Here is a 13642-nt window from a genome sequence, read left to right on the forward strand (position 1 = left end):
GAATTTTTCACAGAATGCATTATTATTATTCCTAAATAGCAAACCAATCAGTCCAAACCAGTCACAGCTGTCAAACGCTTTTAGAAATAAATATCATTTATGCTCCTTGCCCAGGCTGCTGTGGAGGAAATAGCCCTACTCTTTTCCTGAATGTATTTTACACCTATCACATCTGATAAATGTTTATTGTTATCTTCTAGGTTTTACTATTCCTCTGTTTTCATTCAACATTTCTAACAGAAGCATATTCTTCAATGTTTTGCAGAATAACTTATGTTCTCTCCTATATATAGCATAGAATAGTTAAAGGACATGAATGTTTTACTCAAGGCTGCCTCATTGGTTTTACGAGCGTTGGATTATGCTGTATTTGTCAGGGTCCTCAGCACAACCTCCTTCAAGGAGTTTAGTTGGTTAGGTTTAGAAGTATAGTTGGCTGTGTCCAAGGTCAGCCCCTTTGTTGACAGAAGCTGTTACAAAGAAAGCTTCAGGCAGGGGCTGCCTCTCCTTTACCTTGGGAGCTACTTTTAGGCTGAGGGTCTACTGCTGGCCCCTGGCTGTGCTACATATGCACCTGTTCTCATTTTTTCCCAGTTGTGACTGAGATCCAGACCCTCTGTCTGTGTTTCTTGGCCTGGCCTCAGACCTGCCTTGTTGCTGTGTAGTCACTGGGTGCTCATCATACTCTGGCTCAGCCTGGCCACTGTCTGGATGTGAGTAGGACCCTGACTTGGCACTCTGCAGTCTGGCTCCTTGTTGGTGAGGTCACTGATCCTGGCTGCTTTGTTTCTTCACTCTGCTCCTAGCTCACCCTTGCCTGCAGTGCAGCTGGCCTTGCTGCTCCTAGCCCCACTTAACACATGTTGCAATGAAAAATTACTGATTACATCTCAATTTTCTTGGGAACAAGAGATTACACTGGCTGGGCGGTTGCAGACATAAGGCAGAGGTATCATTTTCATCCAAAACTATATTTATAAAATATGAAAGACAATAACTTAAAATATTTTATAGAAATCATTTACAAAAGCATAGATTACAAGACTGCTAGTATGTTGTTTGGTGGTTTATGTAGCAAGCGTATTGCTTTATTTGATATGCCTTACACTCCCTTGCCTGGTCTTGTACTCAGCCAAGAAAAACAAAGTTTGATCAGATTCTTAGTATTACAATATTAAAGATAAATGGATTCTAGAGGAAACGATTTCTGTGGGAGATCCACAGGACGGAAACCGATAAGTTTATTGGGGGAAAAAAAGGGTAAGAATTACTGTGTATTGTAGGTATGATTATTATTGGGTTTTGGTCTACAATTTCATTGCACTTTTAATAAAATCAAGGTAGGTGACCTCTAATATATTTTTCCAAAAATCTCAAATTCTTTTGATACTAAAAGAAAAATTAACTGAACCTTTGGCAGTTCCATTTTTATGCCTATATATATATATATATTTCCATTAAAATAGCTGCAAAACTGAATTTGGGTCTGTACCTGACTTTTTCCCCCCCACCCCCCGTTATTGTAGCTATAATTAAAACAGCTCTTCCCAACATGGACAGAGAAGCCAAAGAAGAATACTTTGTGGTCATCCAAGCAAAGGACATGGGAGGACATATGGGTGGACTCTCTGGAACTACAACAGTGACAATTACACTCACCGATGTTAATGACAATCCTCCTAAGTTTGCACAGAGTAAGTGCCATTATGTTTATATGTTCTCCTGTATAAAAAAGAGTAATCTAGTGCTTTCTTTTTTTATATCAAGCTCTTTTTTTTTTTAATCATAATGTTACTGGTGTTGTAATGTAATTTAAAATTATGTAGCTGTTTCTAGAGAAAGATTAATAGTTTTCTGCCTGATTAAGAGCTTAGAAAAGAGGGAATTATGGTCACAACAGTGTATACAGCTCACTATCTTCCTTGTTACCCTCTTACATCTATGTAAAAGGTCTTGGGGACTTTCATTCATAATATTCATTTGCTTTCAGTGTGGTGGTTTCTAAGTGCTAGTTTTAGTTGCTGTTACATGTGCTTCCAAGTCATGCAGACAAGCTACACCACCAGTAAAAGACATATATAACTAATAAAAGAAATAAAGGTTTGACTAATTAAGTAATAGTAAAGAAAATAAATCTGAGTCTAGATAATTGTTGATCTTTAATTCAAAATCCATATTTACTACTGTGGTTCCAATGGATGTCTTGCTGGGCTGGGTTAAAATGATTTGGCATCCTGCTGAGATTCTCTACAAGCTTTGTAGTCTATTTCAAAGATGAACACAAGAAGAGGGAAGAGCATAACTGGATCGATTTTATTTGGAGCAGGTGCAATCTAATGCACTATTAGAAACTGGATAAAAGATAATCCAGCCTGTTCTGAAAAACTAAGGTTGTAAGGTATTAAGAGCCTGTTTTGAGACTGGAGAATGTTCACATCTAGACTTCGTATCATTTTTGGTTTATTAGAAGCATGTTTTTCTAACAAAGTGCTTAGGAACCCAAAGTAAAATTAATTCTTTTCCACATGTGTATGACTTGAAGTCCAATTTTGTCTTGTTCTAAAACCACAAAGAGTGAAATGGGTTTGCCCTAGTACTCTGCAAGTGATAAATACTCTCCTATAGTCTAGAAAATGCACATACAGATAGAGTAAAAAATACAATAAATGAGCAGAAGTAAAAGCTTATTTTCAAGACATAGATTTTGTTACTTCATCTTAGTGGTGTTTAACAGGTAAGCACTTTGTGCACAATAAAAGCTTTTCTGTCATAACATAAGATATGCATAATTTCTTTACTTCCTGTCATATTGCATTGCTTGCACTTGTGTAGTAGTGTTTTCCAACATATGATGACAATTTCCCTAATAATGTAAACTTCTATAGATGAAGCTCCTGGCTGAACCATATCACCAGAATACAGAGGGACATTTCTTTTATACCTGCGATGTACCGTAGTTCTAACTCAGTGACTGCAGAGATACTTTTACCAGCTTACCTGGCTTTTATATTTGTATCAGCACTTTCTGTCTCAAAAAGCCTTTGACTGCCAGCATGAAAAAAGCTGATCAGAGCACCAGCAATACAACTGGTACTAATTGGTACATTTGCTAGAGGTCTCAGTAGGAAGCATAGAAGTGAATGCATACGGAGGTGAAATTGTACTGTCCCCGTGCAGTTTGCTTTTATCTGTTCTCCTGTAGTTTCGATACAGTGATATGCTGACTGAGTAGCATGAGGAAGACTGCATCACAGATCCCTGAAATATATTTTCTCTATGGAAAATATAGATTAGTTTTTCTTTGACAGAGTGAGTTGCTGTCTTTGAAACTGTTCTAGCCTAGTGCACTCCAAAGCAGAATTTGAGCTACTGTCTAGGAATAGCCACCATTATAGACTGACCAATATGAAGTTCATTAGGAAAAAAAAGGATCTACTGTAACTTTGAATTAATCGTAGATTGAGTTTAATGAGGATCAGCCATAGTAAATATTGTAACTGGATGTTACTCCAAATTCTGCCTTTTAAAACTTAAGCATTCATAGCTTGCTGCATAGTATTACAGATTAGTCATGACTCTCGCCTTACACAAGAGCTGATCAAGTCTTTAACATTTTTTTACACCATTGAAGTATGCTTTGCATTTGCCTGGAAAGGAAAAGAAGAAAGGATCAAACTTACAATAGAGCCTAACCAGAATGAAATAGAAATTCATACAGTGTAATACATGCTGCTTTCACAATAAATTGTAATGAACTCAGAAAGCAGTGTGTTTTATCGGTTTATTGTTTCCAGGCAGGACAGAAATGTATATTTATGGTTTGATTTCAAAGAGTGTTAGCCTCCTGGGTTTTAGAAATGAAAAAGATGAACTTTCACTGCTTCTATGATCTCTTTGAAATAATTTTAGAGGCATTTTATAAGTCACACAAGTTTTTAACCTGGCAGTTTACCATAGGATTGTACTGAGAACTGTGCACTGCTGTAAAAAACAAGGATTTTCAAAGATGCATAGTGTGGATTTTTGGTCAGCTTTGCACTACGACATCTTGACAGGACAATACATAATTCTTGAGAGCAATTTGTATAAAAGAGTCAGCTGCATCATAATATTTTTTTACATTTTTTTCTAAACTATCTTAATAAATTTGAGAGAAAAATACCACTTAAAAATGCAATCAACTATGTCTGGAGATTCAAACCACAAAGTGTGGACAGCAGTATAAATTATGAACACATAATTTAGTCTCCTGAGGCACTTGATTGTTTTGACTGCTCATTGTTTGTGAGGCATTACATTCTTGAGGAAACTTGATCATCCTCAAATTATCTCTAATAATTTATTCTAGAAACGTTAAACAAAAAAATATACTTCACTTTGGGAGAGACTATATGTATAGCTTATATATATATATATATATATATATATATATATATATATTTGAATTCCTCACAGTTTCCTTCCTACTTTAAACTGTCAATGCTGCAATCAACTTGCAAACAGATAAAGCAACAAATGCAGAACATCTTGGTTTAGAAAACCACTAGCTGCACATAACAATAAAAACTTCATGATGTGTTAGAACATGCCTGAGGACAGAGAAGAGCAAGTCCAGACCTTTTATCAAAACTATTTTAATGGTCTCATCTGATAACCTTGAATTCCTTTTGACTGTTTTAATTGCTAATCATATATTAACTGTAACTTCAATAATTGTAAATTACCAAGAGGTAAAATATAGGCACTCCATAAAGAAAGTTTGATGTAAAGCATGCATATGTCTTTTATTCTTCAGAGTACACTTAAGAACCGGGAGATTCAATAGTAAAATAGGTATTTTGGGTTTTCTCTTAAAGTGCTTGCCTAGAGAGTTTGCATTGGAGAGATATAAATGAATGAAAGGACACGGTGGAGATACTGGAATCAAGTGTAATATTTAGTCTTTCTCTCTTATTTGTAAGGTCTGTATCACTTCTCAGTAATGGAAGATGTTGCTCTTGGTGAAGCAATAGGAAGGGTGAAAGCAAATGACCTGGATATTGGAGAAAATGCTAAATCATCCTATGACATTATTGAAGGAGATGGAATGGATGTATTTGAAATTACTACAGATGACCAAACTCAGGATGGCATTATTAGAGTGAGAAAGGTAAATGATGTCTCTGTTATAAAAAAATAAAAATGTTGGTTGCACATACAGTTACCCAGCCAGACTTCAGTCTGTGAGAAAATTTACTAGCCATGTACCTCAAAACTGCCATTTGTTGACAGCTGGGAAGACATCCATTGATGTATTTTTGGTGCTGGGATTACACTAATCATGTCTGGGCTTCCACATGGACAAATCAACCAGGTTTTGCTTCCTTGGTTCCAAAGGAGAAGAGTACATTATAATCTGCTTCGTTGGTGCTGTAAACCTCCATAAAATCTTGGCTGAATATTCATCAAATACTTTTTCTCTGTTATCTGGTTTGCTGTACAGCTGGCTAAATACTGCTCAAAGAAGCAATCAAAAAATTCATAATATATTATTTAACTTATCTGATGCATGAGAGGTTTAGTCTTCCACCTTTTCTTTTTTTGAACTCTGTGCTCAATGAATAGTGATGTCAATGAAACTTATCAAGGAGATCAGTAATGTTTTATATGAGAACTGCCAAATTTGGGCTGTAAAGAAGGCTACAACTCTTCCATTCTCTGCTTGTACAGTCAGGAAGTCATGCTTTTGTGCATCTTGAGGTGTTTGCATGTAAAAAACAGGAACGCTTAATTATATACAGAATTATGGGGAGAGACAGCATATCTAGACTAGTAAAATCAATGAAACATTAATTGCAGGTTTAAATTTTTTTCATTATTTTCTGGGGAAGAAAAGATTCTCATTCTGTGTTCAAAAAAAGGATATTAATTTAACATATATACAGACATAGAGGGTGTTAAATATGTAGCACAGACCACTCTCAATGAACACAACAACAAAAAAAACCCCCTCAAATCCTAAACATGACATTCCAGTAAAAAAAAGAAGGATCTAATGAGAACAGGTAATTAATATTCTACTTGGACCTGTAATTAAAGAGGTCAGGGAGAGAACCTTATATTTTCTGAGTAAGGCAGCACTGTATATGTATAGTACAATGATCTGTATTTTTTATAAATTTAGGTCTATTTTCTGAATGAGAAAATTATGATATACATGTCTGATCTTCTTTACTGTTATTTATTGTATGCTGTGGCCTCCTTTGTAAACTAAGGCAATTAGCCTTTTGCCCCAGTTCCCTTGGCTTTATTTCATAACTGAGTCTTAACATAATATTATTTCATATATTCATTTTGACAGCAATAATAATTTCGGTTCTACTACAATAAATAATGTATGGAGGGTAATGTTCACCAACAGATTAGCATAAATTCACAGGGTTTAGACAACACAGTGTAAATTTTCAATATGATATTCTAATTAAGCATGACTATTGGGGTGCTGTTGTTCCTGTAAAGCATATGAAAAGTCATTGAAAAAATGTTACAGTAGCAATGATGGGCAATTTTTTAATATGCTGAGAATTCATAATCACAAAAGCTTACTAATTTAAGAGCTGCTAAAGTAGTAAGGTTTTCTCATGTTTACTAGAATTTGTGGGATAGAACAAATCTCACTAGAACTTGTTTCATAGCTGAAGAAACCAACACAAGTTGAAGTACACATATGGAAGGCTTTGACAGACTTCATGAAGGTTCCTGTTTGTGCTTTTGCTGGTATTTGCATTGCAGATTCAGAGTTTCTATGTCCTTTTCTTTTTATCCCTGGGACATTGTAATGCAAATCTTAATATCTTTCCAATGCTTGGCAATTTGCATCTTTGAAATCTGAATCATGGTGAGACACAAGAGAATTATATAGTGAATATACTGATGTGCTTCAAGACACAAACTTGAATCTTGTATAATGAAAAATTCTAATATTCAGAAGTGTCACAGATTTGGGGTTTATTTGTTATTTCTTTCCCTTAAATCCACTATGTTTTCATCTTTCACGTTTTAATATGAAACTGTGAAATAATAAGAACAATGGTGACATGGCAGATATATTGACAAACTAATCTGTTCTGTTCTGTTCTGCTCTCTCTGGGAAAAAAAAAAAGCAAACAAAAAGCAGAAATAAGGTTTACTACAATTTTAAGAAGTTCCTCAGAGGTGCCTACCTCATTTACCCCTATAACCACAAATGCAGAGTTACCTGAAGTGCCATAATTTTAAAGTACTTTCTTATATGATTAGCTTTACATTTTTCCTCATAATACAGCTCATCAAAAAAAAAGTAATAGTTGCAAGTTCTTTGCAGTTCTCACATTATTCTATAAGTAATAAAATATTTATTCTTTGTGGAACTAGGATAATTTTTTTCATATGTTCAACTAACAAAGTACTGATTATGTGCGTGATTAGTATTCAAGTCTTGTCATCACCAACAAATTTGTAGCATTTACCGATATGTAATTACAATGGTAGAATTCATGAGAGAGAGAGTATTTTGGCAAATTTCATGTGAAAAGCAAGAAAACAGAGTCTTGTTTTCTCTGAGGCTGGTTATTAAACAGATATCAATATATGCCTAGCAAATTTGCAGGTTGGATTTCCGGGAGTGGGAAGTGATTGCATTAAAACTCACTGAATGTGCTTAAATGCACATAACTTTCATCCATCAGCATTATATTCACTTGTTCTTTCTCTGTGGCCATTAGTAAAACACATTTATCTTTGTCATTCTTAACAGCCACTGGACTTTGAGACCAAAAAATCCTATACTCTGAAGGTAGAAGCAGCCAATGTTCATATTGATCCTCGCTTCATGAGTGGAGGACCATTCAAGGATACAGCAACAGTGAAAATTGTAGTAGAGGATGCTGATGAGCCACCAGTCTTTTCATCACCTGCGTACCTACTAGAAGTGCATGAAAATGCTGCTATTAACTCTGTGATTGGGCAGGTGACAGCCTATGACCCTGATGTGTCTTCCAGTCCTATAAGGTAGTGCTGCTTTAAAGTTCTCTTTGGCAAAACTACTAGCAGAATACCAAGTACACTTTCTCATACGTTGTATGACTGTTCTAACACATTTTTATTTCTATAAAAATACTTGTATAAGGTTTGTTTTATGATGTTGGATTAATCAATTTAAATAATTTCCAAAGTCACAAAAATGGTGCTTACAATGTGAGTAGTCATATGAAACAGTAGGAATGCAATAAGAAATGGAGGTATGAGGTCAGATGGGGTTGAATAATCAGTGTGTATCTCTTCAGTTATTTTAAATAATCAACTAGTGTGTATTGAGTTTGTTCCATGTGGTTGTAAGTTTGTCAAAACATGTTTCTTATTGCTTTGTGTACACCCATTCCAGTTTAAAGGTAGAAAGTCAGAGATTACTATGTCTGAATGACCTTTGCATTTTCGATTCACAGTATTTTACCTCTTTTCATCAAACTTAAAATCCGTTATTGCATTTTCATTAGATTTGTATCAGCTGTTGAAATTTAGACATCTTTAGATGGATGGGACTAAAGGATGCCTATGTATGGGATTTTTCTCATTGGTGTTGTTGAGCCCTAATTGTGGATAAGTAAAGGCGTATTTGAGTGATAATGTGATATTCAGCTGAATTGTGCTTTCATTATCCATTTTTCCAATGAATATGACCTGTCTCTGCATATCAGTTGTTAGATTAGCCTAACTATGTCATACCTTTCATAACCCAGTATTTTTAAAATAAACATCAAAATTTCTCTTTTATCCTTATTTGCTGTTCTGCTGTGCATGTTGCTTAAGGGCCTGGCTCACTTTTAAGCCTGATGATGAAAAGGATTTACAAATTTGGCTGATAATTGTAAACATGGTCAGTAGTTTGTTTCATTCTAGCCTAAGTCATTTTCAGTAGCATGTGTCACTTACAACTTACCACATCTAGACCACATGGTCTCCTGGGAAAGGGACCCGTGAATTCAGCTCTGCTACTTGTAAAGCTTTACTGTAGTTTGTTTAGCAGTGGTGATACATTCTGGCTTATAGTATAATTAGTCTTAAAAGCTCAGTATTTATTAGCATACAAATCTATTGATTCCAGTACTACTTATTTCATGTTTCTGTTCATATTTTCTAACCATGATCTATTTATGTGCAGTAAATCATCTTGGATAAAGCATGATCCAGTGCATACAAAAAAGGAAAAATAATAATCTTTCTTCCTATATTGTCTCTGCTCCCCTATAAATCACTGCCCTTCAGTGTCTTTCTCTGTGGAGTGATAAGCTTCACTGTGGCCAGTTTTCTCCATTCATATCAACAGAGATTTCATCTTTGGCAACAGTTGATCATTTTCTTAATTCACAGCAAGATACAATATTTTCTGCCTCCCTAATGGTACACGTGTTTTTCTGTCTACTAAGTAACATGTCCAATCTGCCTGGCATTAATAAACAATGCTTATTTACCACCGATGAAGTATCAGTACTGTGATTCAGATCTCAGCAGGTGCAGCAAAAAACTGATTTCTGCTCTTATTTACATGGATGCAAATAAAAAAAAGGTCAAATTAAGTCCTAACAATGATAGCAATAGTACAGGAGTGGGACTGAGAATCGTTTTAAGTCTTCTGTTAAACCACTACAGGATTCTTCCTACAACTGCCATAGCAGACTCATAAACTAACCAAAACTACGAGAACCTGTACTGGGTTTATGGCAATTGCGAAAGATACTGTTTCTCAAGATATTCTTTTCTTATCTTTAGAGAAACGTAAGTTTTATGTATAGCTTGTGGATCTGACAATGCATCCCCATTAAAAAGAGTTATAATCCCATTATTATGAAAAGGAAACTACAAACATACTATTAGTTTTCCCAGTTTTATGACATTGTAGATTTTATTATTATTATTGTTTTTATACCAAATATTTATCAAATTAAAGTTGGGAGAGGGTTTTTACCTTTTTGTAGTCTTGCAAAGCCATGTAATTTATGTTAAAAAGTTTGGGTTTGTTTTGAATGCTGGTTCTGCATCGTGGATAAATATTGTTGAGATGAAATGAAATGCAATATAATGAACTCACAGATGTTACATTCACAGTTTTATAACTTCAAAAAATCTACTGTAGGAAGACTGTGAATGGAAATTTTAAAAAGGATTAATCTTAAGAAAAACCCTTTGTCTTATCTCAATGGAATTTATGTCAAGTCCGGGTCAACTAAATATTAAATAGCATATAAGCATTTCAAGTTTTATTTCATTTGTGGAGTGTAAGAAATTCATAGACGTTCGATATCAGAAGAATTCTTAATGCACCATTACATAAACAGGAATTAAAACATAGTTTTAAGTGATGACATCTTAAAAGAAGTTAAACTAATTACTGTATTGCTTGTATTTTCTTGAGTGACTACTTAAACCTGCAAAAGCCTCTAAGATATTTTTTTGCTAACTTCACTAGTACGAAAATTTTATTTCTAATAGTTTTATTGTAACTAGGGAAGCATCAAAATGAGGTTAAGATACATTTTCAAAAATGATTGCCTGAAGTTAGACATCTGTAATTTTGTTCTTCCACACAAGTGACCTGATTGTCAGAAATGCTGAGGATAGTACAATTCCTGTTGAACCATTGAGAAATGACTTCACTACCCAAGCTCACTAGAAAATATATTTGCTTAAATGTCCAAATATGATGCATGTGGATAGCTGTAGGTACATGTATTTGGAATTTTACTTCATGGTTTTTTCTGATGTTCTTCTTAACCGAACTACTCATTTTTAAGTGAGTAAAACCTCTTCTCAGTCTAAAAGCAGAAAACTGAAATGTCTAAGAAAACCCATTTCCTAGTTAAATGGGGATTTTCACTTCATAAGTCCATTAGTTCTCATGTACATTACCAGTGTGATCATGCAAACCTTATCTTTAGTAATGCAGTCTTTAAGCATTTAAAATTTAGGATTTTGATAAGTTTTCATAATTTAGAACTAATTTTTTTGAAAGTGATTGGTATCTTAATGACTCCATTGCACAAGCAATCTAATTGCAATGCATCTTTCATTCTAAATATGAAAATATCTGACACTGACATAGTAATTAAAAAAAAAGTAACACCACAATCCTAAGCTTTGAAATCAGATCCTAATGGTATGTCTATCAAAATCATTTGTGTTATGCTGGAATGAGTTTGAGTTAATCAGAATGTGTTTATTGTAGCATACAAAGGAACCTCCAAATCAGAACTTTTATGGGAAATTGCTTATGAGAAAGCATAAAAAGAATGGAATAACTGATTTTCAGATAAGTGTGCCATTGTCACTGTAGCAAATTATGCTCTTGGTCTTTTATCAGTGAATTTAACAGTATAGTTACAAAAAGTAGAGACGTAATGAGAAACTGACAGTCTGAGTCACTTTTCTGACCACTATATAATGTAATCCAGTCTGATGCTGTATCCTAACTCATGCTATTATGCTTAGATATAGTGCAGAACAGATGTAAAAATTGTCAATGCATGCTGTTAGGTTCTGTAATACACAGACACAAGGGCTTAAAAGGCTTTTGTATAAATCTACAATTAGGATTCAGTAAAACCCCTTGAAGTAGATTTTTGTTGAACCATATTGATAGTTTATCACTAAACTCTCTCATTTCATACCTTTCCTGTCCAAAAAATTGGAAGCCTTAATTTAGTCCTTTAGTTTCTTTTTGTGAATGATACATTAATAAAATAACTCTGTGAAAATGGACAAACATGAAAGCTTTCCTGGAGATCCTGAGCTTTAAATCATCATCCTGCTTAGTGCACCGTTGGAGCAATCTACTGCATCTCTTTCTCATTGTCAACCTGGCTCTGTTTAGGCTGCATAATTTACCTGGATGTTCACATTTGCAAATTCTGACTACCTGTCAGATGAAACTTGTTTTGTTACAAATCTATGATGTTAATCCATAAAACAATCAGTCCTTCAGTGTCTGAAGTGTTTTATAGAAAGTGGTGACTCACTAACCGTGTTCTGCCTGTGGAGCTGCTCGAACCATAACCAAATGATATGCTTGGTGAATAGTTCAAGGTTCATTAATCTGAAATTTATTGGAAAAATAATGTTATTCAGTCCTGTTTAAAATAACCATGAAGCCCACCATTTTTTGTGTGCTTAATACATTACTGTGGAAATTATCATCAGTTGCTGTGAAATACCATAGAAACTGTCTAATAAATGTGATGGATTGTGTAATTAACTCTTGATCAGCACCGTTTTTCAAAGATGTTACCCAGTGAACCTGAGGGCATTTTATGACCTTCACAATGGGTATACAGCTAATTACTCCTTGGGCAATAATTATTAGATTTTTTTAGCCTCAGTTTGTCATTTTGTCTTATAAATTATTATGCTATTGAGTTTCTCAATCCATTTGGCTATGAAACTGCAGGTCTCAGAGGGCTCCCTAAATTGTCTTGTGATTGTATGGATTACACCAACTTCATTAAGTAGATTACAGGGATGTCTGTTTTGTAGGTTTTCCATTGATCGGCATACTGACCTTGAGAGACAGTTCAACATCAACGCAGAAGATGGCAAAATAACTTTGGCAACACCGCTGGACAGAGAAACAAATCTGTGGCACAACATAACTATTGTAGCTACTGAAACTAGTAAGTATTTGTGTATGCTTTTAGTTCTGTGGGGTTTATAATGAAATAATTTATGCATGTGCATTGGAAACTGTGTATAATTCAGTAAAACGAAAATGTATAACAGAAAAATACAGCATTTCTGAAAGAAAACTTACTTTCTGCTGAAAGTTCAAAACTGCAGGTTTTTTCAGTGAATACAGTAGTGTAGATTTTGAAGTGATACATGAGTAAATATATACGGGATGTATAGGGTAACTGTTAAAAACTATTTTAAGTAATTGTAGACACAACCCAGAAGTTCTTAACACTGAATGATGTTATGTTTCAGTATCATAAATGATTAAACACGTGGGTAATGTTGCATGAAAGTAGTCCTATTTAATACATATGAATAAATTTACTCATACACAACTGTAGACAAGAATGTGGATTGTTCAGTTGCACAGAACTATTGTGACTGATTTGTACACCTAAGCCACTGGGAGACAGGAGTGTCACCCTCTCTGGGAATACAGGTCCTAGACATGAGCACATGTGACAATAGCATCTATTAATATTAACACTATGGATTACACTACATATTTGACATAAATATGTTGCAGCAAAAGAACAGATTCAGAACATAGGTCTTGTCATCTTAACTGAAACGCTGTGAAAATCTTTCTACTGATGTATCTATTCTGTAATCAGGGTATGTGGATAATTCCCATATGCGCATACACACTTGACACATTGTTGTAAGAATATTTGTCTTCAGAGCCTGATGATCACTACTGTTAATTTTTACATGTAGAAAACAGGGTGACAGTAATGCTTCCTTTTCCCCCAGAGTATATTTTTCTAAAGGATATATTATAATACAGAACTTGTAATGCTCAGTTTCATAGTACTGCAGCTATGAACTTAATGGCTGAGAGGATAAAATATACTTGTTTGACCCATTTTAACTGTCCCATATTTTTATGAGGTACGTGTTTTCA

At 34.5% G+C, this 13642-nt stretch overlaps 1 protein-coding gene across 6 annotated transcripts in view; it reads left to right on the forward strand.

Moving 5' to 3' along the window:
• The window catches only part of CDH8 (cadherin 8), a 124505-nt gene that overhangs the window by 62882 nt on the left and 47981 nt on the right, over positions 1-13642 (forward strand). For 3 of the 6 annotated variants that reach the window (XM_062007199.1, XM_062007198.1, XM_062007201.1), the window contains exons 4-7: positions 1527-1694; positions 4962-5149; positions 7775-8028; positions 12544-12680. In XM_062007199.1, coding sequence (XP_061863183.1) covers positions 1527-1694; positions 4962-5149; positions 7775-8028; positions 12544-12680 — 747 coding nt within the window. Of the gene's footprint in view, positions 1-1526; positions 1695-4961; positions 5150-7774; positions 8029-12543; positions 12691-13642 lie in introns of all 6 variants that reach the window. The other 3 variants (XM_062007202.1, XM_062007204.1, XM_062007200.1) reach the window with 2 other exon arrangements.

Source organism: Colius striatus, chromosome 14 (genome assembly GCF_028858725.1).
Source record: "Colius striatus isolate bColStr4 chromosome 14, bColStr4.1.hap1, whole genome shotgun sequence".
Classification (NCBI taxonomy): domain Eukaryota; kingdom Metazoa; phylum Chordata; class Aves; order Coliiformes; family Coliidae; genus Colius; species Colius striatus.